At 45.7% G+C, this 26,779-nt stretch overlaps 2 protein-coding genes across 5 annotated transcripts; one reads left to right on the plus strand and one right to left on the minus strand.

The window, feature by feature from the left end:
* Nucleotides 1-1,719: 1,719 nt before the first annotated feature.
* On the minus strand, nucleotides 1,720-18,288 carry LOC146246195 (NLR family CARD domain-containing protein 3-like). Of its 4 annotated transcripts, XM_084683914.1 has the most exons (14): nucleotides 18,044-18,276; nucleotides 17,152-17,291; nucleotides 16,741-16,854; nucleotides 15,304-15,417; nucleotides 14,308-14,421; nucleotides 13,597-13,643; nucleotides 11,663-13,478; nucleotides 9,961-10,134; nucleotides 9,344-9,517; nucleotides 8,166-8,339; nucleotides 6,709-6,882; nucleotides 5,534-5,707; nucleotides 3,419-3,465; nucleotides 1,720-2,590 (listed from the first exon to the last, which is right to left on the minus strand). In XM_084683914.1, the coding sequence occupies exons 2-14, from the start codon at nucleotides 17,232-17,234 to the stop codon at nucleotides 2,052-2,054; spliced, it is 3,744 nt and encodes a 1,247-aa protein (XP_084540040.1). In that variant the 5' UTR covers nucleotides 17,235-17,291; nucleotides 18,044-18,276; the 3' UTR covers nucleotides 1,720-2,051. The 4 variants fall into 4 exon arrangements, with proteins under 4 accessions (XP_084540040.1, XP_084540042.1, XP_084540043.1 ...); XM_084683916.1 differs by lacking the exons at nucleotides 16,741-16,854; nucleotides 17,152-17,291; nucleotides 18,044-18,276 and adding an exon at nucleotides 15,509-16,734; XM_084683918.1 differs by lacking the exons at nucleotides 1,720-2,590; nucleotides 3,419-3,465; nucleotides 5,534-5,707 and adding an exon at nucleotides 5,782-5,905 and having other exon boundaries at nucleotides 18,044-18,288.
* Nucleotides 18,289-20,736: 2,448 nt separating this feature from the next.
* On the plus strand, nucleotides 20,737-23,058 carry LOC146246196 (protein ABHD15-like). The gene is made up of 3 exons (XM_084683930.1): nucleotides 20,737-21,893; nucleotides 22,041-22,270; nucleotides 22,422-23,058. Exons 1-3 carry the CDS (start codon nucleotides 21,126-21,128, stop codon nucleotides 22,969-22,971), a joined length of 1,548 nt encoding a protein of 515 aa, XP_084540056.1. The 5' UTR covers nucleotides 20,737-21,125; the 3' UTR covers nucleotides 22,972-23,058.
* The last annotated feature ends 3,721 nt before the right edge of the window (nucleotides 23,059-26,779 follow it).

A 26,779-nucleotide genomic window follows, 5' to 3' on the forward strand; every position in this document is an offset into this window, starting at 1 on the left:
TCAGCTCACCAGTTAAACAAAGCACTGAGTGATGGACAATGGAAGCTTGACTAAACTGAAAACTTAAGTTATTGAGTATACAGTTGTTATACCTTTGTGTAACAGACGTGGTCTTGCAAGTGTGACGGCCTCCTCAGCCGTCCAGTGGCTCCACCTGGGCCCGGTGGTTTCCTCCCCTTTAAGAGGACGTCAGAAGAGAGAGACAACCCTTCTTTTTGTCCGCTGCACGTTTTTATTTTGAGTTGTGGCAACCTTTTGACATTTGTTAATACACCCTTCAACACTGCTCACTATCATGAGACACTCACACACATGTACACCACTGACTTACTGACTTGCATACCTCACGTTTAGTTATGTTAAATTAGTATTCTTTAATAAATTACCACAGCATTAGTCCTTGCGCCTGTGTTCCCCTTTGTTTTGTCTCAACCCCCAAGCCGGGTTCTTGACACAAGTTCCGTCAGAGGTTTACAGGCCACTGTCCGCTCCCACCGGGAGTCGAACTCACCGCCTCTGACTTCACAAGCACCACCACTACCAACTACGCCAACGAAAAGCTAGCTATTTGTTTGGCCTGGTACATACTTGACTAGTGAGTTTCACCATACACAGGCTACATTTGCACTAAAGTTCGTCAGAAAAAGTTCAACCAAGTCAGGCTATAATTTGCAATATGTTCACTTTTGTTATGAAATGTTCTTACCTAAATGGCACTGAGGTACTGTAAGAATATTTAGGTTATACTTTGGCTATGCCCTGTGATGTTATGCTCACTTTAATATGTAATCCTCAAGTTTTTTTGTTTTTTAAAAGAGAGTGAGTTTGTTAACTATGTATTTCCGGTTCGGATACTCATACTCATGTATTTCCGGTTCGGATACTCATACTTTGGTGGAGACCGGATGTTGTTACTGGGTGGTTACTGTGTGGGTACTGCGTGAGTTGTACTGGTGATCATGGAGTGTGACCAAACGGAGTAAAGGAAACACAGTGTTTTCTGTGAGTTTAACACCCCCCAGCTCTGAGAGCCTAGTCCTCCACTCCCTCCCCTGACCTCCACCCTGCTCCTGATGCCCCAACCCTCCACTCCCTCCCCTGACCTCCACCCTGCTCCTGATGCCACAACCATCCACTCCACTCCCCAGTATGGAATCATGTCAGGATGTTGATGCTGCCCCCTTTCTCCCTAGAGGAGGACGTATCAAACACACCTGACTATCGCTCTGTTGAAGCTCATCAGCATATCGTGGCAGATTCCTTACCATTTTGTTTTACAATCGCTAGGTTTCAATACTTAGGTCACATTTTCAAAACTCAATACATGGAGTTAAACTGTGGATACGTTTTCATTGCTTACACACAATGCATTCATTGACAACATCTTTCAAATCACGTTAATCATTTTCTCACTCGGACACAACCATCATAAAAACTTGATGTAGCCATGTTGTAGAAAAGGAGAGTAGATAAGGTGAGAGAGGGGATCACACTAGACACACACAGTGTATATTCAAGTGGGTAATACTGTCATATTACTGGTCCTAAATGTAGTGTTTACATCGTGTGTGTGTCTAGGCCACTGGGTCACAAACAAACACACAGCATGTCTTCTATCCTCCTGTATAAAACATCTTTATTTCTCCTTATTTAGTCAGTCAGACACTGATATGATGCATTTTCTGTCAGAAGAGATGCCAAGGAAAACACCACAATGAAAAGAGTTGACTTTGGTTTATTAGACGAGCTGTTCGGATGACGTCACCACGGCAGGCAGAGTGGTTGGCATGAGTGAGACACGTCTCTTAGATGGTCATTATATACATGAGCTGGACAGTACAGATATAGTAACCACCCAAACATGCCCTTAAACAGTATCTGATGGAACTGAGATCAAAGACAGGATTGTTGTCATTGTTTGTCAACAATCAAAACAAAACAAACATTCAACACAACAATATTACAAACACTCTGGAATATCAATTACAACTTTATATAGTTCAATCTTCAATAACATCTATGTGAGCACAGGGTGAGAGAGTGTGTGTGGGCTATTCTACCTGACACAGCGACACTATGGAGTCATAGTCATTAACATTAAACCCAGGATAGAGGGACTCAGTGAATGTGCTGTGGAATGTGTGCAGGTGGGTCAGTGTGTCAGAGGAGACTGTGTAGAAGGACAGAGTGCCGGCCGGCCAGTCCAGATACACTCCTACTCTGTGGGAGCTGGAGGGGGGGACAGGTATGTCAGTGCTCTTATAATTGTGCCAGGCAGAGTAAATGTTATCATCACACTCCAGACTCCAGGACTTGCTACTGTGTCCAAGCCTACAGTCACCACTCGCTCCTCTCCTGCTGATTATTTTATATGTCACTGCTATATGAACCCCTCCTCCACTCCACTCTGCCTCCCAGTAACAGCGCCCAGACAGACCCTCTCTACACAGCACCTGTGGATAGAACTCAAACCTCTCTGGGTGATCAGGATATGGATGCTTCTCTTTCCTCCTTGTCACCTTTCTGTTCTCCTCAGACAGAGAGAGGTGTCTGTGTGCTGTGTTTGGGTCCAGTGTGAGGTCACAGGCATCTGATGGGGGAGACCAAGACACAATATAGTACTGATCATTCATCTCTCTCTCTTTCTCCATCCATCCATCTCCCTTTTTCTCTCTGCTTGCGTCCTGCCTTTATTCCCTCTCTCCCCGGCCTAGTCTGGGAGGTGCCCAGAGATTAGTCTTTTTGAAGTGTGTAATTGATTTCCTCTCTTTCTGGGCCCAGTCAGCTGTGCCGTGTGCGTGTATGTTTGTTAGTGTGAGAGTGTGTGAGTCAAGCCACTGTGGCCCACTTTTACCTGTGCAATGTGAGAGCTCTCCCTCTCCCTCTCCCTACTATCCATCCATCCAGAGGGTGGAAGAGAGGGGTGGAGAAGAGAGGGGAGGAGGAGAGCTGGGAGGAGGGGAGGCGAGGTGAGATGGGAGATGAGACGGGAAGGGGGAGGGGAGAAGGGAGGTTGAGGACAGGATGAGAGGAGGAGAGGGCAGGAGAACAGGAGATGAAAGGAGAAGAGAGGAGGTGTAAGGAGGAGGTTGTAAGGAGGGAGGAGGAGAAGGGGAGGGGAGGGAAGAGAGGGGAGGAGGAGAGGAAGGCAGGAGAGGAACAGAGAAGAGAAGGGAGGACAGGAGGAGATAAGAGGAGAGGGGAGGGAGGGGAATAGGGAGAGAGAAGGGAGGGTGAAGGGAGGGGACATAGCACACACAGACGTACACAGAATTGATGTGGGTAGTTGTGTTAAATGACTGCTTCTAAAAGTAGTGTTTATAGTGTGTGTGTCCATTTTTTACAGTGTCCAAGTCACTAATGGTATTTTTCCTTGTATGACCTTGTGTACTAGAACCAAGTAGCAGTCAATACTCACATTTCCTAAGGCCAGGTTTGATCCTGCACTCTCCACCATGATCCACACTGTAGGGATAAGCAGAGGAATGATGAAAATACACTTCACCTGTTGATAAGTGACTTAGCAACTGACTTTCTAAGTAAACATGTTGTTTCTATCTCATCATCAGAGGTGTATTTCAGAAAGCAGGTTTTACAAACTCTGAGCCTAACTCTGAACTCTGACTTGACGAACAGCTGATCTGAGTTAGTTCAATTCTAATTCACTGGAATCCGCTCGCGTTCTCTCTGTCAGTACAACGGACCCCTCTGTGAATAGACCCCTCTCTCCGTGCACGCTCTGAATCAATGCGCGGGACGAACAGCTTTTTCCCCTCAGAGAAGACGACAGGAGAATCAATCCAGAGTTCACGAACGGTTAGGCCCAATCCCAATGTCCATCCTCACAGGCTCACAGACTTTGAGACGCGTTCCCACTAATGCTGGGTACACACCACAGGATAATTGGGTCGATTTTTCCCCTTCCGACAATCCTAGGTAACGTCCCGATTATCTTGATGGTTCTACAGATTATCTTATCAGATGTTCCCTTGGTGTGAGGTGTGTTAAGAGTGACCGAACCTGGTCGGAAGAATGTCGGAGGCGCCCCAATCGCGAATCGATCAGAAATCCTGATGTGTGGGGGGAACCCCGAGTACAAACCCGCACACGCTCTGGAGATTATCACGTGAAATGAAACAATATCCAATCAGACAGCAAGCTGAGAGAAGACGGAAGCATAACAAACAGTCATGATGCAGCACAGCGTTAAATGGACAGCAGAGATGGAGGGCCAGCTTGTCGATTTGTGGCAACAGTAAACCTTTTTCTTTTTTTTCCTTAAATTTTCTGTGAAAATAATTCCAAACACTATCATCGCAATTCGTCCGCCATGCTTATTCTGAGGTCTCAAGAGATTTTGCAGATTTCCTGTGTTCACAGTCGGGACACTGGTTGAAAATCTGTTTGTGTGTGGTGTGCTGTCTTTGTCACATCATTGCACACTACACACTATTGGAGCAAAACGGTGAAATCTAGGATTTTTTGTCCTCATGTTTGTGGTCTCACAGTTTGAAAATCTTATAAGTTTAAAACAATGTACCCAGCATAAGTCTGAGGGCTCTTTCACAGACATTTTATGCACCCTTGAGTCAGCATTTTTGCAGACTTGCCCACAATTCACAGCATTGTGACGTGAAACACGAGGGTTACCAGGGGAAGCCTGGAAGAGAGAAAAAGATCCCGGCTAACCCGCCTCATAAGACAAGAAAGACAAAAGAACAGTAAACAAACAAGCATGGAAGGAGCAACCAACCCTGACATCAACATAGTTAGAAATAGTTAACATCAGTTTAAACACAAAGCCCACTGATGGTTCATATACAGCCAGAACTGTATGTAGGTTGTCCTTCGATGATCAATTCCAAATATGCTTTCTTCAGATTTCATCCAACAACATTACTATTTTACAAATAATACCGCAAAGTGTTGGCCCATTCCAATTCATAGCATTTTGAGCCCTTGCAGCCTCTTGCAGACTTACTAGGTGACGTCAAGTCAGTCTGTGAGGGTTCAGGGCTTAGGGGGGACATTGGGTATCAGACTTCTCTGCACAAATTTGTCGAAAACTGATTCCTTCAAGTAAATATTATAATATTCGTAGTTAAAGACATTCGGCAAATATAACAATGAGTCCAAAGTAATGTTTATATTACAAAAAGCTCAAACTTTCAAAATGTTGCTATCAAATTAATGAAAAAATCTCCCTCACTTCAAACTGACACTAGGACCTAGGTTTGAGCTAAGCCCCTAATTTCCTAACGTCTGGTTTTAGTTACCTCTCTTTCTGGAACTAAAAACCCAGTGTCCCTCATGTCAGGGTTTTCACTAAACCTGCTTTCTGGAATAGAACCCTGGAAATGCAATTATGATTGTAGCTACGGTCATAGTTGCACCATATTGTAGATTATATAGTAAACATTCCGTTTTTAATTGTATCATCATGAAATGCAAAGCCCATTAACGTAATTAGATGTATATTCAGTGTTGCAACATTACAATAAAGAGGTATATAAAAAAACAAACATGTCCTTACTTGAGTTTCTCCAGTCTGCAGTGTGGATCCTCCAGTCCAGCAGAGAGCAGCTTCAATCCTGTTTCTCCTGGATGATTGTAGCTCAGGTCCAGTTCCCTCAGGTGGAAGGGGTTGGACCTCAGAGCTGAGGCCAGAGAAGCACAGCCTTCCTCTGTGACCAGACATCCTGACAGCCTGTAGAAAGAGGATGAATGTTGGGACAGAATCCATCTGGACCTCCAGAGTGAGTCAGCACAGAGGGGTTCATTTGGAAGGTGCTGTCATAGCTGCTCCTCCCTCATTAGACAGAGTGACTATTTTCCCCAGCTCAGGAAGGTTTTGTTTGTGTTCAGTTTGGTGGTAGTAGTTCTATGAAACCTTTGAACCAGAAGCCTGTTCCATAAAGCCCACCAAAAAAAACAATGATTAAAGTCCCAAACCTGATTTGAATGAACCTAACAAATTTGTCATGGTTATAGCGGTTCCATGAAGGCCAATTCTAGATTATGTAATCCGACGAATTCAAGACAGGTTCAAGTAGACAAGGTAATTGCGGGTGCATCCTATTCAGGGCTCGACATTAAGGCTTGTTCGCTTGTCCAGGACAAATTGATTATTTAGTAGGGCAAATAGAAGAGAAATGTACTTTCCCCACTGGACAACAAGTAAAAAAAATTAAATGCCTTGTTACCTCACGGTATGTGCCACTCATAACGTCTATTTTACCCATTTTATTTGACTGAATTCTGCATTATCAAAACACAAAAAAGTGGCTTGGTCAACACTTGAACGGGGGCTTATTACTTGAAAGAGGAATTATTTACTGTGTTGTCTCAGTTACACTATCAGGGCTTGGAAATACAGTGACTTGCTAAAGTAGGGAAATGGCTAGTAGAACATAACATTTCAGAATAATTTCAGTAAATCAAGCAGTCTGAACCTGAGCTTCCCATCGCATTGTGAGGCCAGTCACAATAACAGTAGGACACTGCTCCCTCTAGTGGCTAAAATGAACAATGACAGCTGTATAAACAAGTACTTTATTCATCCAGAGTCTCTAGAGTTCATCATCTTATAAACTTACACACTTATTAGAATTAAGAGGGAGAAAATCACCTACTCTCACTATAGGAAATGTGAAGTTTATTCATTCTTAATTTAATAATTTATAACATAATAAATGAATGAATACAGACCTCAGTGTCTCCAGTTTGCAGAGTGGATCCTCCAGTACAGCAGAGAGCAGCTTCATGCCTGAATCTCTCATGTCATTGTTGCTTAGATCCAGATATCTCAGATGGGAGGGGTTTGACTTCAGAGCTGAAGCCAGAGAGGCACAGCCTTCCTCTGTGAGGTGAAGGGCTGGCAACCTGTAGAAGGATCATTACAGGATTACAAACAGCACTAACCTGAAACAGGTCTTATGGTCACTATGGAACTCCAGCAATTTATAACAACTTCGGGCAATATCTTTAGAAATAATAAGGCATGTTTATTACATTGAGACTAACTTTGTTTAAACTTTTGCCATTAGCTGAACATTGGAGATGTCTGAACCTGAGCTTCCCATCCCATTGTGAGGCCAGTCACAATAACAGCAGGACACTGCTCCCTCTAGTGGCTAAAATGAACAATGACGGCTGTATAAACAAGTAGCCTACTTTATTCATCCAGAGAGACTGTAGAGTTCATCATCTTATAAACTTACACACTTATTAGAATTAAGAGGGAGAAAATCACCTACTATCACTATAGGAAATGTGACGTTTATTCATTCTTAATTAAATATTTTTAACTAGTGGTGGGCCGTTATAGGCGTTAACGCGCTGCAATAAAAAAAGATATCGCCGTTAATCTATTCTCAAAGTTGGGTTGGGAGCTGGGTGTATACTACGCAAGCTATGATGACTTTCAACTTGATATTTTAGCGCGGATGTATACCTAGCCGAATTGCACGAGAACGAGTCTTCAAACCTGTGTGTAGCCTTTTGTATGAAATTATCACATCAAACGTCACGTGCGAACATGGATGCAGCTATGAAGCCGCCGGGTTTGCTTCAGGGAAAATGTATTTTTAAGAAGCTTCCCAATGGAAACCTCTAAAAGACTAAGGTTGTTTGCACCTTGTGTTATGCGGAATTAGTTCACTGTAGGAGTTCTTCCAGTCTCAAATACCACCTAAACGCAAAGCATCCCTTAGCTAATGCGGAAGATGCCGGGCCAAGCACTGAAGTAGCGCAGCGGAATCGTCGTCGTCAAACTACTATGTTTGAGTGCCACCGAGGCAAGCCTGTCAGCACAGCCCTATCAGCCAAGCTAACTAATCGAATGAACAAGTACATCTTATTGAACATAATTTATTTTCATCACCAAATATCATAGTAGAACAGCTTTTCAAGCAGTTTGTGATGCATTTTGGAAACAGGAGATGAGCCCCTGGTCTAATGCGCCACCTGTCTTAAGAAACCCATTCTCAAAGACTTACTTTTAGTCATTATTTGGGTAGCACACATATTCTGAATGCCTTCGGCGGAATTCAAATGAACCATTTTAATCTAGATTAACGCCAAGATTACAGTGAGATTAATCTAGATAAAAAAAAATAATCTATGCCCACCACTAATTTGAACATAATAAATGAATGAATACAGACCTCAGTGTCTCCAGTTTGCAGAGTGGATCCTCCAGTACAGCAGAGAGCAGCTTCATGCCTGAATCCCTCAGGTCACTGTTGCTTAGATCCAGATCTCTCAGAAGGGAGGGGTTTGACTTCAGAGCTGAAGCCAGAGAAACACAGCCTTCCTCTGTGATGTGAAGGGCTGGCAACCTGTAGAAGGATCATTACAGGATTACAAACAGCACTAACCTGAAACAGGTCTTATGGTCACTATGGAACTCCAGCAATTTATAACAACTTCGGGCAATATCTTTAGAAATAATAAGGCATGTTTATTACATTCAGACTAGCTTTGTTTAAACTGTTGCCATTAGCTGAACATTGGAGATGTCTGATCATAAGCTTCCCATCCCATTGTGAGGCCAGTCACAATAACAGCAGCACACAGCTCCCTCTAGTGGCTACAATGAACAATGACGGCTGTATAAACAAGTACCGTATTTCTTAGAATAAACGCCACCCTCGAATAAAAGCCGCCCTTGGATGAACGCCGCACCAAAAATGAACGTTGTGTAAAAAATGCTGCACCTAAAAAATCTGAAAACGGTTATTTAATTGGTTAAATTCAACCCCAGTATTACACATGTATATAACTTTCTGCACAGCTTTCTGTTTGAAAGCTAACGTGTATGAACGTTTAGACATGCTGCTTCAGATTTCTACACAATGTAGAACACTTGTATTTGAGACAGTTGTACTACCAACGCACACCTAATTGATAGCCAATGAGAAAGGGTTGCCGCACTCATAGACAAACAAAGAACAGATAAGGAGGTCAGGTAGTAAATGAAACCTACGTTTTTAGCTGCATGATTCATTTGTCAAAATGCCAGCAATAAAGTTGACTGGTTGCACTGCAACTATAATTCACAAAATCTCTCTTACCAATTAAACACCGCCCCGAATAAACGCCGCCCTCGAATTAACGCTGCACCAAAAATGAAAGTTATTTAATAAACACTGTGGCGTTTATTCAAAGAAATACGGTACTTTATTCATCCAGAGAGTCTATGGATTTCATCAAATTATAAACTTACACACTTATTATAATTGAGAGAGAGAAAATCACCTATTACCTATCTCATCATAGGAAATTTAATGATTATTCATTCTTAATTAAATAATTTTAACATAATAAATGAATGAATCCAGACCTCAGAGTCTCCAGTTTGCAGAGTGGATCCTCCAATACAGCAGAGAGCAGCTTCATGCCTGAATCCCTCAGGTCACTGTTGCTTAGATCCAGATCTCTCAGAAGGGAGGGGTTTGACTTCAGAGCTGAAGCCAGAGAAGCACAGCCTTCCTCTGTGAGGTGAAGGGCTGGCAACCTGTAGAAGGATCATTACAGGATTACAAACAGCACTAACCTGAAACAGGTCTTATGGTCACTATAGAACTCCAGCAATTTATAACAACTTCGGGCAATATCTTTAGAATTAGACATAAGTCATGTTGATTACATTCAGACTAGCTTTGTTTAAACTGTTGCCATTAGCTGAACATTGGAGATGTCTGATCATAAGCTTCCCATCCCATTGTGAGGCCAGTCACAATAACAGCAGGACACTGCTCCCTCTAGTGGCTAAAATGAACAATGACGGCTGTATAAACGAGTACTTAATTCATCCAGTCAGTAGAGTTCATCATCTTATAAACTTACACACTTATTAGAATTAAGGCGTAGGAAATCATGTAATCTTATTACAAGAAATGTGATGTTTGTTCATTCTTAATTAAATAATTTAAACATAATAAATGAATGAATACAGACCTCAGAGCCTCCAGTTTGCAGTTTGGATTCTTCAGTGCAGCAGAGAGCAGCTTCACTTCTGGATCCTTCAGGCCAGAGTCTCTCAGGTCCAGCTCTCTCAGATGGGAGGGGTTAGAGGTGAGGGCTGAGCACACCACTTCCCATGATGCATCAGTGAGTTTACATCCAGAGAGTCTGTTGCATAATAAACATGAAACAACTGTATGTGCTTCACAAAGACATGTTTAACATACAAAAAACGTGTGTTAAGTGTCTGTGCATTTGACTAACCTTTTAAAAATCCTGTTAAATTTGCTTGAAAATGCCTAAACAGCATACCCAAATTAAATTGAAAGCTGTTCTTGAACCATTTGGAGTACATGCATGTAAATGGTCTCTTTTGAAGTTATTTCCCCTGTTGTCAGGACCCCTGTAAGTCCTACTGGTGTTGAGTAATAGAAGCTTGAACACAAGGAAATTGAAAATGTCTATGTCCGCCTAGATTTTGTTTTGAAAAAAGAGGCCTGAAGAGGCCTAGAGGTGGTAGGTATTAGCTGGAAGACAGAATTGGACCACAGGTTGAAGCCTTACCCAATTCAACTCAAAAGTCAAATATAATACCACAATATATTCATATTTGACACACATTTTTATAAGAGTACAGGACACACAGACCTAGTTGGCTTTAGAAGGCTGTCACCAGGGCAGTGGTTCCCAACCCTGGTCCTTGGGACCCCCTGTCCTGCATGTTTCCCTGCTCCAACACACCTGATTCAAATGAATGGTCGTTAACAGGCTTCTGCTGAATAATGACCCATTCATTTGAATCAAGTGTGTTGGAGCAGGGAAACATCTAAAACATGCAGGACAGGGGGTCCCGAGGACCAGGGTTGGGAACCAATGTCCTATTGCAGTGGTTCTCAACCCTGTCCTCAGGGACCCCCTGTCCTGCTTGTTTTAGATGTTTCCCTGCTCCAACACACCTGATTCAAATAAAAGGGTCGTTATCTAGCTCTGTAGAAGCCTGGTAACGAATATGCATTTGAATCAGGTGTGTTGGAGCAGGGAAACATCAAAAACGCGTTAAGAAGCTCTTAACGCTAAGAGCTTCTTAAGAATGTTCTAAGGGCGTTCTAGAGCGCTTTTCGAACGTTCTTAAGAAGCTCTTAGCGTTAAGGGCTTCTTAACGAATCTGGGAAACCCGGCCAATATCTCTTTCAATGAGCGATAGTGCATGAGAGACTGCAAAAATGGAATTGGCGAAGACAGATTTAAGCAACAAGAACATGGCTATGTGTGGATATAATTAATTGTTTTGGACAAACTACTCAACATGGTTAGATAGTTTGGACCTTTGGGAATGTAACCAGTCGATTTTTTTGTTGAGACTTTTTGCATACCTGGACCAGGCTAAACCTTTTAGGGTGAGTAGAATAGTTAGCTTTTGCTTTGTTTACACATTTGTGACTGGACAAAGACGTTGGTAATACTTGCTGTTGCGACTTGATCTTGAAACGGTTTCCATAAGTACAAGCACAAGAATCGTCGCTTTCCAATGATTTATTACATGTATAGCAGTCTAAAAAATATATTTGTTAAAATTTTGTGCGCAGTAACTGGGGGAGGAGGGGGCAGCGTTTACGGCCCGTGTGAGGGCCCGGACCGAAATCAGGCTAAATGTGTATAGTTGACATGTAAATGGCATGTTTCCATCACTACTTACACAGCTTTTCTGCAGATCTTCACAGCTGGGAGCAGTCTCCTGCGCCCCTCCTCAGATGTGTTGTATTTCTGCGGGTCAAACTCATCCAGAACCTTCTCTGACATCTGCAGCATGTAGGCCAGTGCTGAGCAGTGGGTTACAGACAGGGCCTTGGATGAGTTATTTTCCTTCAAGTATGCTTGGATCTCCTGCTGTACTGAGTTGTCTTTCATCTCCATCAAGCAGTGGAAGAGATTGATGCACCTCTCTGGGGAGATGTGCTCCGTCTGCATCTCCTTGAGGGATGTGACTGTCTTCTGCAGGCTCTCTGGACTCCTCTGGGTCTGAGCCAACAGGCCTCCTAACAGCTTCTGATTGGACTCCAGTGAGAGGCCGTGGAGGAAGCGCACAAAGAGGTCCAAGTGTCCATTCTTACTCTGCAAAGCTTTGTTTACTGCCCCCTTCAGCAGGTCTTCCAAAGGTCGATTCCTATGTAGAGCTTTAATATTCCTTCGTGGGAACGTCCTCATTAAGAACGGCCTCAGTGCTTCCATGTTGTTGGTTGCGTAACAATGTAAGATGTAGACTGCTGAGAGAAACTCCTGAATGCTCAGGTGCACAAAGCAGTACACCATCTTCTGAAAAAGCACAGACTCTTCTTTGAAGATGGCCGTGCACACTCCAGAGTACACCGCTGCCTCTTGGACATGGAGGCCGCACTCTTCCAGGTCTTCCTGGTAGAACAGCAGGTTGCCTTTCTTCAGATGTTCAAACGCCAGCTTCCCCAGCTTCAGGAGAACTTCCTGGTCAGACCTCAAGAGCTCCTCTTCATCTGTCCCGTTTCCTTCTTGATACTTCTGGTTCTTCATCTTGGTCTGAATGAGCAGGAAGTGTGCGTACATCTCAGTCAGGGTCTGGGGCATCTCTCCTGTGCGATCTGCTCTCAGCATGTGCTCCAGGACTGTCACACACATGCTGGAGAAGACTGGAATGTGGCACATGATGTAGAGGGTCCTTGATGTCTCGATGTGTGAGATGATTCTCCTGGCCAGGATCTCATCACTGCATCTCTTCATGATGTACTCCTTCTTCTGAGCATCATTGAACCCTCGTACCTCTGTCACCAGGTCAACACACTCAGAGGGGATCTGATTGGCTGCTGCAGGTCGAGTGGTGATCCAGATGAGAGCAGAGGGAAGCAGGTTTCCTTTGATCAGGTTGGTCAGCAGCACATCCACTGAGGTGGACTCAGTGACATCACACCAGCTCTGGTTTCTTCTGAAGTCTAGAGGGAGTCGGCTCTCATCCAGACCATCAAAGATGAACATGGCTTTAGAGACAGCGAGGATGTCTCCATCCTCCATGTGAAGTTCTGGGTGGAAATCTCTCAGCAGTTGAAAGAGACTGTACCGGACATCTTTGATCAGATTCAGCTCCCGGAAAGGAAGCACAAACATCACATCCACCTCATGATTTGCCTTCCCTTCAGCCCAGTCGAGGAGAAACTTCTGCACAGAGACGGTTTTTCCGATGCCAGCGATGCCCTTCGTCAGCACAGTCCTGACCAGTCTCTCTTGGCCAGGTAGGAGCTGGAAGATGTCATTGCAGTTGATGGGTGTGTCGTGTGTGATTCGTATCCTGGATGCCGTCTCAAGCTGCCAGACCTCATGTTCATTATTAACCCCTTCACTGTCTCCCTCTGTGATGTACAGCTCAGTATAGATACTGGTGAGGAGGATGGCATTCTCTGATGTCATGATGCTTTCAACCAAATGTTCAAACCTCCTCTTCATCGTGGCTTTATGAGTTCCTAGCACTCTTTGGAGTCCACTGACAACTATGGAACAAAAAGAAGTTAATTATCTTTACATGAATACCAACAGTCTTGACAAAGTACTGAAATCACCAGAGAAAGATTTAAACAATGTTGTGTAAAGATGAAGTGAAGCTCGTACTGATGTCAGTGTGTCTCTGAATGTCCTGTTGTCCAGGTGGCAGCAGACTGCAGAGACATGATCCCATATGAACACCAGTCTCTCACACACACACACACAGACACAAATACACAGCACACTACACACCTGAACTGGTTTAAATGAAGGATTCCACTAGGAGGGGAAGTCTGTGTTCTAAACTCACATTCAGGTTAGTTAGAGCTGGTGTTTGTTTCTACAGGAGAGTATGTCTTCAGGAGCAGGGTTGAAGTGTAAACCTACATGAGGGCAGGAGCAAATCCAGGTTCACACTTTTGGGGGGGCTAAGCCCCTAGATAAAACCTATTATTTTTCCTGGGACCCGTCAAAACTAGGGGGGTCTGGGGGCATGTTCCCCCAGAAGAATATTATTTTAAAGTGTCCTCTAGTGGGTTTTAGGAAGAGAAATTAACAAATTTAGATTTAAAATATGAAAGTTTTATTTTTTTATCAACATTCTTTTGGGGGGCTAATGGAACTTTCGGGGGGGGGGGGGCTCCAGCCCCCCCAAAATAGGGCTAGATACGCCCATGCATGAGGGTATCTCTCCAGGAGCAGAGTCTATCTGAATACTGATCATTTCTGGGATGAACAGATACAAATAATGGCACAGAACCTTCTTACACATAAAGGAAAATATTTCCTGAAAAATATTTAATTGTGAACATGGCTGCAGCAGACTTTAGTTCCTACCCTGACTCAGTAGTAAGATCTCCTTCTCTGAAGTTGAATGGAGGTTCCATAGACCTGTCAGTCTTCATGGACACACAGCTGGGTACAGGTGAGGCTGGTCTCTGATGCTTGATCCTGTAAAGACATACAGCAGCTATAGAGTAACAATGTAGCTAATCAAACCCAACCATGCATCCATAGCCATAATGATTAAAATAGCTGACATGTTCCAATAGAATTTCACAAGTACAAACATTTGAGATGGTTGAATACAGCTGGATAATGTGATAAACCTCACATTGTTGTTTTATATATACGTATTTATGTCAAGAAACTCACGTACTGAGTTAACCATTTACTGTAATAGACATTGGGTTGTCATTGGCAGTGTGGTTCTATCGAAGGGGAAACTCCCATCATAGGACAACTAATCTGGAGATAAATTGACTTTTTGTTTCATGACTACTCAAGACTTACACATGTACACTCATGACTACTTCACTATTGTATAATTGAACAGTCAAGTCGCATATTTGAGGACAGTATGTGTGGGGGTAAGACATGGTATAAATCTATAACCATATTTTTATTAGGCAAACATTATTCAATCATTCTTCAAAACAAGACTTTAAGAATGGATTTGTTTAGAAATAAATAAAAACATGAAGAATTCAAGAGAATATTGGATAAAGGGTGGTTCAATCAGTAGGACAGTTAGGTTAATATACTCATTACATATTTACTTTTCAAATATTTGGATTTAAAGTCTACTCTATAGTCTCGCATTTGGAACAGCTTTACCCTATTATAGAACATAAAAAAAACACTTGAATGGTCACAAAACACTAGTTAAAACACATTCATTGTAGGCCCCACCCCCATCCTGTTTCTATCTGAATACTGATCATTTCTGGGATGAACAGATAATGGTACAGAACTGTCTTACACATAAAGGAAAATATTACCAGAAACATTTATATAATTATGAACACGGCTGCAGCAGACTTTAGTTCCTACCCTGACTCAGTGGTAAGATCTCCTTCTCTGAAGTTGAATGGAGGTTCCATAGACCTGTCAGTCTTCATGGACACACAGCTGGGTACAGGTGAGGCTGGTCTCTGATGCCTGATCCTGTAAACACATACAGCAGCTATAGAGTAACGATGTAGCTAATCAAACCCAACCATGAATCCATAGGTGTAGCCTGTGTGGTGAAACTCACTCCTCAAGTATGTAACAGGCCACCCGCATCAACGAATTGCTAGCTTTTCGTTGGCGTAGTTGGTAGTGGTGGTGCTTGGGAAGTCAGAGGTGGTCGGTTCGACTCCTGGTCGGAGTGAACAGTGGCCCGTATACCTCTGACGGAGCATGCAATACCACGTCTGTTACACTGGTGCCGTGACCTGGATCGCTAGGTTAGCATCAGCTAACCGGCCGGAGTGAGTTTGAGGGGTGAATGTAGCCGGTGTGTGGTGAAACTCACTCCTCAAGTATGTAACAGGCCACCCGCGTCAACAAATTGCTAGCTTTTCGTTGGCGTAGTTGGTAGTGGTGGTGCTTGGGAAGTCAGAGGTGGTCGGTTTGACTCCTGGTCGGAGTGAACAGTGGCCCGTATACCTCTGATGGAGCTTGCAATACCACGTCTGTTACATAGGCATAATGATTAAAATAGCTGACATGTTAAATGACATGATAAATTGACTTTTTGGTTCATGACTACTCAAGACTTAAACATGTACACTCATGACTACTTTATTATTGTATAATTGAACACTCAGTCGCCTAGTTGAGGAGAGTATGTGTGGGGGTAAGACATGTTATAAATCTAAAAACATATTTTTAGTAGGCAAACATTCTTCAAAACAAAACTTTAAGAATGGATTTGTTTAGAAATAAATAAAAACATGAAGAATTAAAGAGATTATTGGATAAAGGGTGGTTCAATCAGTAGGACAGTTACGGTGAGTGTCCACTACAGCGGAGCGGAGCGGCGCAGAGCGTCGGCTTCCAATTCATTTTCAATGAAACCGGGCGCTGACGCTCGCGTACGCTCCCACAATGCCCTACACGAGCGTCAACGCCCGGTTTCATTGAAAATGAATTGGAAGCCGACGCCAACGCGCCGCCCGCTCCGCTGTAGTGGACACGCACAGTTACGTTAATATACTCATTACATATTTACTTTTCCAATATTTGGATTTAAAGTCTACTCTATAGTCTCGCATTTGGAACAGCTTTACCCTATTATGGAACAAAAAGAACACTTGAATGGTCACAAAACACTAATGGAACTACATTCTGTTACATTCTGGAAACATTCCTGTTTCTATCTGAATACTGATCATTTCTGGGATGAACAGATAATGGTACAGAACTGTCTTACACATAAAGGAAAATATTACCAGTAACATTTAGATAATTATGAACATGGCTGCAGCAGACTTTAGTTCCTACCCTGACTCAGTGGTAAGATCTCCTTCTCTGAAGTTGAATGGAGGTTCCATAGACCTGTCAGTCTTCATGGACACACAGCTGGGTACAGGTGAGGCTGGTCTCTGATGCTTGATCCTGTAAAGACAGCAGCTATAGAGTAACAATGTAGCTAATCAAAGCCAACCATGAATCCATAGGGATCATGATTAAAATAGCTGACATATTCCAATAGGATTTCACAAGTACAAACATTTGAGATGGTTGAATACAGCTGGATAATGTGATAAACCTCACATTGTTGTTTTATATAGACGTATTAATGTGAAGACACTCACATCCTGAATAAACCATTTACTTACCCACTACTATTTACCCAATTCACTTTGTCACAAAGAGTAACAGAAGAGACATTTCATCTCTTTTGACTCGTACCTTTTGACTGTGTTTTCAGTCTCCCCAGAGAGACTCATTTTAGAGGCAGGGCCCCCTTCCTCTATCTCCCCAGGCAGACTCATTTAGAGGCAGTAGTTCTCCTCGAGGGCAGCACCAGGAGAGTCCCAGCTCAGCCAGACCTGTAGAAGTGTGAACAAACAACAGTGTTACCTTAAAGAAAGAGCAGCTTGATATTAAACTAGTTAATTAATTTTGGAGACTGTGCCTTGGCCTTTATGATTATATAAATATTCCTGATTGATTACTGTTAGGAAACACAGTTATAGGTGCATAACTATAAAAAATAAATAAAGGTATATTTTGAGTTCCTAAACTGCCAAAACAATATTACGGCCCTATTTTGCATTTTTCAACACGGGTTGCACAACTCTAAAACGTGCTTTGAAGTGTCTATGTCTAACATTGAAAAACGTATTGCATTTGGTGTGACCAAATGCTGAACATGGAAAAAAAATCGTATTTATTTGGATTCTTGAAAACAAAGAAGAGAAGAAGCCCACATTCAGTGTTTTTTCGGTAAGAGATGATCTCTTATGTAGCCTATTGCGCATTTTACCCAGACGTAGCTATAACAGGACTTTCACTCTGGCCTTATGATTTAAATTAAACAACGCAAATACTCGTTCTTCTGATCATAAATGTAGGCCCATACATGTACATTTACTGAGTTACTTTATGAAGCTATAGCTATAGGCTACTTTCTTCTACGTGACCTCCCTCCAAGTGTATCGTGTTCCGAATATACCGCCTTTCAGAAAACTCTTCATTCATTACCAACCAATAACTTATCACAATGTTCTAACACAGGTTATGTGGATCTCTCTCTCTCTGTGCTACATTATATTCTGGAAGATTATTTGAAATGACTTACTTAAAATACTTTACACTCCTTCTGTCAACGCAAAATGGATCCCTACAAACATTGCGTCGCCCGGTTTCATTGAAAATAAATAGGGAGCCGTCGCGCCGCCCGCCCGCTCGGCTGTAGTGGACACGCACCGGCCTCTGTGCGGTCTCTGTAAACATAATTAACGGACCCATACTCCGGCCCACATGATAGTCATACCAGAGCATGACATTCTCTGGTCATACATTATTACACGGCTGTTCTTAATGCTGTAGAATGACCCATAGGACATTTCAGCCTGACGTCACAACAACAAATATCTTACTTCCGGGTGGATAACGTCGATCTTGGCTAGCGATAGTTAACTTTAACAAGCCATTGAAGCCAACAGGATGTTCCATGTCATTTAACCACGAACACGTTTTATGATTATTATGATTATAATACGTTGAATGGGGCTTCCCAACGTTCTACGTCAATTATTTTTCGATAACTGACCGTTGCTATGTATAACTGACCGCTGTCAAGGGAAGTTGACTTTTGAGCAGTTGACAGCTGATTTGAAGCCTAAAGAATGTTCAACGCCTATGAAGTTCAACGACTTTGGTGAACTAATTTATCTGCTGATCAACACTAGTACGAATGGTAACAAATAAATTGTAAAAAGACACACTGTGTTAAGTTATTTTTTCGGCAAGTAGCCATGTAAGTGGGATAATGCCGGTCATTATCGGGAAAATAAGCCCCGACAGGGCGAACCGGTGTAGCTTCGCTACATATCAACAATTAGAATTCTTGATATATACAATTAGAATTATTGATATCCAATGGACTGGTGCCAAGTTGAAGAAAGCTCCTTCATATCAACATCTCTCTCCGCTCTGATTTCAGCAAAGTTACCTCTCTCACCATCAGCATACTTCAAACCTTGTAGTACATTCTACTCTCAAAATATGGGCACAATTTAGACAACATTAAAACTTCTTGACTTTTCTATGTGTAGCCCTATTTCCAATAACCACCTCTTTCCTGCAGCCAGATTGGATCATACCTTTACACAGTGGCACAGAGTTGGTTTTATTAGATGTAGTGACTTAGATGGTCTTTTTGGCAGCTTTAATGATCTTACTAAAAAATGTAAACTACAACGGTCAGATTTACTTAGATATTTCCAGGTCCGTCACTTTATCCAAACATGGAGTTCAACCTTTCCAGCAAATTCAGAGTTGGACAATATCTTACAAACTCCTATGCAGGGTAAAGGCCAGATTTCAAATATATCCAACACAATCTTTTCTTTTTAAAAGGGGTCTTTAGATCAAATCAGAAGTGATTGGGCTGAAGAACTCGGGATGAAGATATCTGACGCAGCCTGGGACTGTGCTCAGAGTAGAGTTAATGCGTCTCCACAGGAGACCGTAGTGGTTACAGCACTCCACGCCGCTCTGTCACACCTGGAGCGGCAGGGGGAGCTATGTGCGGATGCTCTTTGTGGATTACAGCTCTGCATTCACATTACATTTACATTTAGTCATTTAGCAGACACTCTTACCCAGAACGACTTACAGTCGTACAGTAAGTACAGGGACATTCCCCCCGAGGCAAGTAGGGTGAAGTGCCTTGCCCAAGGACACAACGTCATTTGGCACGGCCGGGAATCGATCTGGCAACCTTCAGATTACTAGCCCGGTTCCCTAACCGCTCAGCAATCTGACTCCATTCGACACCATCCTCCCACACAAGCTTGTGGTCAAGCAGGAGGGGATGAGCCCGCCTACAGAGCAGAAGTGGAGCGGCTGTTGAATTGGAGCACGGCCAACAACCTTCTCCTTAACACTGCAAAGACAAAATAACTCATAATAGACTACAGGAGAAAGAAGACTGAGATCCCACCATTGATCATCAGCGGGATCAGTGTGGAGAGGGTGGCAGACTTTCGCTTCCTGGGGGTCCACATACAGGACAGCCTATCCTGGAGTGTGGACACCTCCTGAGCTGCTGAAAAAGGCCAATCAATCAAATGTGAGACCCTCCCACTGCCACTGTTGACAACTTCATGGCTGAAGTTGACAGATTTAATTATATCACAGTGCTCAGAACACTGACAAACACATGTACACACACACACATTCACCCTGAACATAAGTCCACAAGGCAGTGAAAGTGAACCAGATTTGGCACAGCAACCTGACCCTGGGCTCTGTTGGCCTTGTGTGTTTGTGCTTGTGTGTGTTTGTGCTTGTGTGTGTTTGTGCTTGTGTGTGTTTGTGCTTGTGTGTGTGTGTTTACATGTATAGGCAGCCCTAGTCCTGTCTACCAAAGTTCAAAATAGCTACCCCGTGTAATCTCCCATTTAGTCATCTGTTTCAACTTGTTCAAACCTGGGTTATCTTCCTCTTGGTAGTTTAATCACCTTCAACATGTTTTTGTTCTTTATTTATGTCAAGGGAATGTTTGATTCGAAATAGTAAGTGAGAGTTCCTCTGTCCCTTTCTGTCATGGGCTTGTCTAACCTGTTGAATCGTCCACATGGTTCTGTTCTGGTGACGAGGCTGGGGTTGAGGCTGGCCACTGACTGCTAATGATTTATAGGCCTGGAGGGAGGGGAGGGCATGCATGACAGAAAGAGGGAAGGAGAGGGAGAGAGAGGAGAGGGAGGAGAGGGAGGAGGGGACAGAGAGAGAGAAAAGGGAGGAGGGAACACAGAGACAGAGAGATAGATGAGAGAGACAGAAAGAGAGAGAGAGAGAGAGAGAGGAGAGGGAGGGAACACAGAGAGAGAGAGAGAGGGGTTGTGTGGAAGAGAAGCGCACCCAGCGGACCAAAATGAGGACAGATCGGCAGAAAGACACTCCCGCTCTTCCTCTCTTCCCCCAACACCTTCCTCCGTCTTCCCATTGGATACTTTTGCATTCCGTACTTCTGGCGCATGTCACAACTCTTCAGTGACTTCTTCATTCAAATGGGAGGAGAGGAGCCTTTTCGTTTCCCGAGGAGCCATGAGCCATGAATAAGGATAGCAGTTCTCCGTATACGGCGCTGATGCAGAATATATTTTTCTCAACTGGAGCAATCGGAACCTTGAACTGCGCTTGAGAGTTTGGGCATGGCCAAAACATTGACCTCGAGCACGGAATGGTTCTCCTCACTGGGATGGGACTGTGTGTTCTGCCTCTTCCCCTCCCTGCTGCTGATCCTGGCCTCCCTGGTGCTCCGTCGGCCCAGGGTGCAGCGCTGGGCCGGGCTGGGGGTGAGGGCAGCAGCCTGGGGGTGCTGGGTGGCTCTGTGCTGGCTCCTGGAGCTCCCACTGCCCCGGGCTGAGGAACACGACCCAGAGGACGGCTTTGGACCGGCCCTGGACCACACGTCCGGAGCCAGCCTGGCCTGCAAGCCCACGGCGCTGGCCCGCTTCCTGCTCCAGCACTGCGGCTCCCTGGCCCGGCCCAAACTGGCACGCTGGCCCAGGGGAGACCCTCACCTCCAGAGCCTCGCCAGCCTGCTCTGGGGGGGCCCCTGCGGGGAGGGGCTGACGTTCACCAGGGACCACCTCCTGCTGAAGGACGGCGGGGTCCTGGGTCTGGACTGGGCTGTCTGGGTGAAGGGGGGCGAGGGGGCGGACCGGAGGGAGGGAGGGGAGGGTAGGAGGGAGCACCACCCGGGAGCCAAGGCGCTGGGCTGCCACACCTCCACCCCTCCCATCCTCCTCCTCGTGCCTCACTTCTGGGGCGGCTTGACCCCCCACGTGAGGGGGCTGTGCGCGGCGGCGCTGCGGCAGGGCTTCTACGCTGTGGTGTTCCATCGGCGCGGCACGGCCGGGTGCCCGCTCGCCACGCCGCGGCTGACGGAGTTCGGGGATCCGGCGGACCTCGTGCAGGTAGGCCGGCTCGGTCTCTGGACCAGGGGGCATTTCACACTTTGTGTTCAAATGGTACTGCTCATATTCAGCCTCTTAAGAACAGAAATTCAGACAACCATATATGTCCAGTGAACCATATTGCGTTGTGTTACCCTCGGCGACCAGGCGGTGGCGTACGTGCGCAGCCGGCACCCGTCCTCCGTCCTGCTGGCGGTGAGCGAGGGATCGGGGTCGGGCCTGCTGCTGTCCTACCTGGGGGAGTGCGGCTCCAGCTCCCACCTGACGGCCGCCGCCTGCGTCTCCCCCGTCCTGCAGGCCCGGCTGTGGATGGACACGGCCCTGCCGCTCCTCTACCACCAGGGGGCGCTGCTTCACCGCAAGCTGCAGCTCAGCAGGTGCGGGGGAACTGGGGATGGAGGGCGGTTGGATCTGAAACGATGAGAGTGACTGTGAGGATGACCTTTCTGCTCCTTCTCCCTTTCATCTCCTCCATCCATCCATCCATCCATCCATCCTCTCTCCATCCCTCCCTCCCTCCCTCTTCAGGTATGAGAGCTCCCTGAGGCCCGTGCTGAACGTGGACCGGGCTCTCCGCAGCACCTCCCTCCGGGACTTTGAAGAGGCCTTGTTCTGCTCCTGCTCCTCCTCCGCCTCCGCCCCCGACGTCTCCCCACGTCCCCCCAGTCCGGGGGCCAAGCCCGGGGGCAGAGGAGCGGGGCTTCCCCCATCCGTGGCCTGGGCCCTGGGGGAGAGGGCCCGTCCGGCCAAAGACCCAGACGCCTACTGGGAACGCAACGAGCCCCTGAGGGACGCGGACGAGGTGGCCGTCCCCGTCCTCTGCCTCCGCAGCCGCGACGACCCACTCCTCCTCCCCGCCTCCACCCTCCCCCTCCCCCTCTTCCAGAACAACCCTTACTTCCTGTTGGCCGCGACCGACCGGGGCGGGCACTGCGGGTTCCGACTGGAGCGCGGGGGGAGGGGGGCGGCGGCGGGAGGAGGGAGCGAGGGAGGAGGGGGAAGGAGGAGGAGGAAGGGGAGGAGAGCTGGAGTCACGGGGCGGTGCTGGAGTACTTCAGGGTGGTGGCCGAGTTCCTGAAGTTGGAGGAGGGGAAGGGGTGGGGGGCGGCGGGGGGCCGCGGCCCCGCCGTGCCACCCCCTCGTAGGAGGAGGGCCACCATGACGAGGAGGCCACGCCCCCAAACCCAGGGCCCCGCCTCCCAGGGAGGAGGACGGGGAGAAGGGGAGCGACCGTTCACGTGGCAGAGGTCCTATACCCGTTGAGAGATGGAGAGAAGGTGCCAGATTACAAATAAAAGAATCTGATGCTATATCAGCATTCCTTGCGATGTCCCCCTGTTTTTACAACTCTCACCTTCTCTCTTCCTTTCACTAAACCAGATACAGCCACTCTTCAGAGCTGGAGAAGAAGGTTCCTATTTCAAGATTTATGGACTGCCTTGCAGGGAGGAACTAGTTGATTAACACCAGAAGCAGAACACAATGCCCCCAGTCCTCAGCAGGGCCTTTCCAGGAACAAACGGATGACACGGATGACACACACACACACACCCACATACACACACAGATGGTAGCATTAGCCCAGAGTGCGTGTGTGCTCCACAGGTGACCAACACCAGCCTGCAACAACAATTACCATCCCCCAGGAACATTACTAGATCTTTGTAACATGATGGATGGTGCACTTTCTCCTGTCAGCTGGCTAGTTAGATCATGGACTCGTGCTAATAAAAGTTTCTTAACTACACTAAGCTGAATCTGATCAGTTTTTTTTCTCCTGGGATTTGGCTTCTTAAAGGACGTGCACACAAATACGTCAGCCATTACAATCGTAAGGGCAGCAATCAATAGAGGTCTCGCAGCTGGACTTTAAACAAGCCTAGTGGTGTTTACTTACAGGGTTGGCTGTAGGAACATCAACATTTGGTACAGAGCACAAACAATATTGCCAATAATGAGCTAGATAATACAAATGACGTCCCGTCAAAGGTGAAGTGCGATGGCAAAATAACGTAATCGACACAATTAAGTACACTGTTCTTCTCTATAGAATTTTAAATATTTGAGAAGTTTTGCAGAGAAAGAGACACATTTCGGCAGTTCTTCAGAACAAAAAACACTGGACAAAGACATACTAAAATTACTTTATTACATTTGATTCTTTATCCAGTAGCCCTGTGCCAACAAATAGTAATTACAAACAAAATATTACATTTGTCCCCTAAAGTTTGTTTCTTAATTTCTTTTATACATTTTAAATCACTTTATTTTCTGTAACGAATAGCTTTTCTCTTGTGTAATCTTTCAGACATTCAGCTTTTGCACAATCTATACAGTTTAATACAGGTTACATAGGGACTGAAGCTTTGTACCAGGAAACAAAACAAATATGACCACCAATGAGAAGAGAGATAGAGGAACACTGATAAACAGACTGTACAGAGATGCAACCCTGCCGGATCCAGTATTAGCCAATGAGATCAAGCTGTCATTCTGACACGGCCAATCAGAGTGAACCTCATCATAATTTGGCCGGGTCCAAGAGATACTGGAATTGAACCTGTACATTCAGAGTGGATAGACAGTTTAGACTTGAGTGAGAGAGAGAGACCCATGTTTAGAGATGCGATCCTTGGCTCCATCTTGCTCCGCACTTTAAAAAAACAAAACAAATTTCTCTCGTTTAAAAGAAGAACTAAAAGCAATAATAGAAAGGAAATCGATAAAAAGAAAAGGGCTGAAGCTGTGGTAAAAGATAGGGGGGCGAGGGAGTGACATCATCACCCGGGCTTAGAGACGACATGTTCCTATCGTCTTGGAGAAGATGCGGAACGGGGGGGGGGAGGGGGGGGGGGAGGGGGGTTGGGGAGGGGGGGGGGCAACAGAAAGAAAGGGATTCAGGGGTCTAATTCAGTGACAGAGTGAACAAGAAGAGAGAGGGATATAGACAGAACCAATCTACCCCCGAACAAGGAGGGCAGCCTGAACCAGTAGATCAAATGGATCTCGATAAAACCCCATGTAAACAGCTCATTCCACCCCCCCCATCTCCCTTATGTGGGCAAGGTACACTCCGACACAACTGGTACTTACATCCCGCATCTTTTCATTCTTGAAAGTCGCTCTCTGTCTACGCAACGCAAGCAGTCAATTTGTCATTTTGCATTTTCGATTTCGTTTTTTTCTTCGCTTTCAGTTTCAAACGTCCTCACTCGTTCGATTCGAATGTACAATATCAACACGCTGTCCTACACGCCCCACACGTTAAATCATATTTAGGTCGACTACATCGACTGAACTTTCATCCGTGTCTTTCGACAAACCTCAACTTTTTGCATTTTTTTTTCTCTTCTTCTTCTATACAATTGTATTATACATCTGTGCTGGGTCGATGGGTGTTGAGGATGGGGGGAGGGGGGGGGGGTTGGTTGGGGGGCGAGGCTGAGCGGGGGGTCGTTCTTGTGGGCGGGGAGAAGCAGGAACATGGCAGGGGTGACCGCAGCATCACCTCCCATCCTGAAGGACATTCAGCGGTCAGAAACCAACACCAGCACTTCCCCCTCCGGTGGGCTATGCTGGACATGGGCTGGGAGGCAGTGACTGAGACAGGTTGTGTGTGTGTGTGTGTGTGCACAGGCTCATGTTGAAGTGCAAGTAAGCCAATGGTGTCAGTGACCGTGCCTGTTGTCAGGAGAAGTGCTTTTGGGGGGGACATGTAATAGGTTGCCCAGAGACAGACAGGGTTGTGGACCAATGACAGCGCGCGCCATCCCCCGGACCGGCTTTCTATTGGCTAACTAAGAAGACCGCGACCGGAGTTAAACCACAGAGTGAACGAGGTAGAGAGCGTAGCTCCAAAAAAATCCACAGGATTCAGTACCATTCACCCAACACTGTGGCAGCAACACTTGCTAACTTAGCATGCCGTGAACCAACCGAGTGACCACGCGTTCTACAACCTTCTCGGTCCATTCCGAAGCTCGCTTCCAATACCCGTGTTCTTTGGCCTCTATCTCACTTCTGATGGCAAGAGAACTAACTGCAGGTCTCAAAACACGCATTTGGCATTTCTGTGACAAACCCTTACTATAAATACTGCCTCAGAATCGGAATGAACCCAGCTTTAGTATCAGTTATAATACAGCTTTAGAATCAGTATTACATCATACAACCTTCGCCACAATATGAACACCTTCTTAGTATCAGTATCACTCAGTATCCCTCCATCACCCTCATCCTCCTCGCCTGTCTCTGACCGACGATCTGCAACGTTCATCTGCCTCTCGCTTACATACATGGCTCAGTACACACCCTGCTCTTCCACACACATACACACACACACACACCGAGCTGTTCGGTTCTCCGCAACCCGGCTGACAAAGAGCCCACGGTTCAAATCCCTATTCTACTCCCCGCGTTGGCACCGCGGGGTGTCATCACCATGGCGTCACGGTGTCTCAGGCCGCTTCAGACGCTGCATGTCCGCCCCGCGTCATCCGGACCGCTTCCCTGGAACACCACGTCTTCCGGCCTATAGAGAGCCTGGAATCTGGTGTCGATAGCAGCGAGACAAACCCCCAAAACAAAGGGTGTCTAGGTCTATGGCAACTAAGAAGACGGTCTAAGACGTCTCCGTACGAAGAACGTCCAGACGTCTGGCTATGGCGTGTTCTGACTGCGGCACTCTTCTGATTGGTCTAGGGGCTGAGGGCGGGGCTTCGCGGTCCCTCTGCTGTCTCTGAGCTGAGGAGGAGAGCTGAGGAAGAGCTGGTGTGTGAGTGGGTGACTATATACACGTGGGGTGTACGACAGGCGTGTGCAGGTGTGCAGTGGTTGGGTGTATTCTTCGGGCGTACTGACAGGCGTGTGCAGGTGTGCAGTGGTTG

Source organism: Hypomesus nipponensis, chromosome 20 (genome assembly GCF_054491055.1).
Source record: "Hypomesus nipponensis isolate SF chromosome 20, ASM5449105v1, whole genome shotgun sequence".
Classification (NCBI taxonomy): domain Eukaryota; kingdom Metazoa; phylum Chordata; class Actinopteri; order Osmeriformes; family Osmeridae; genus Hypomesus; species Hypomesus nipponensis.

Coding starts and splice junctions, on each gene's coding strand:
- LOC146246195 (XM_084683914.1), bottom strand. CDS start 17,234: ATGAGTCTGCCTGGGGAGATAGAGGAAGGGGGCCCTGCCTCTAAAATG. Junction 13,479..13,596: donor TCAGAGACACACTGACATCA/GTACGAGCTTCA, acceptor TTTGTTCCATAG/TTGTCAGTGGACTCCAAAGA. Junction 2,591..3,418: donor CAAACCTGGCCTTAGGAAAT/GTGAGTATTGAC, acceptor CTCCCCCATCAG/ATGCCTGTGACCTCACACTG.
- LOC146246196 (XM_084683930.1), top strand. CDS start 21,126: ATGGCCAAAACATTGACCTCGAGCACGGAATGGTTCTCCTCACTGGGA. Junction 21,894..22,040: donor ATCCGGCGGACCTCGTGCAG/GTAGGCCGGCTC, acceptor CTCGGCGACCAG/GCGGTGGCGTACGTGCGCAG. Junction 22,271..22,421: donor CGCAAGCTGCAGCTCAGCAG/GTGCGGGGGAAC, acceptor CTCCCTCTTCAG/GTATGAGAGCTCCCTGAGGC.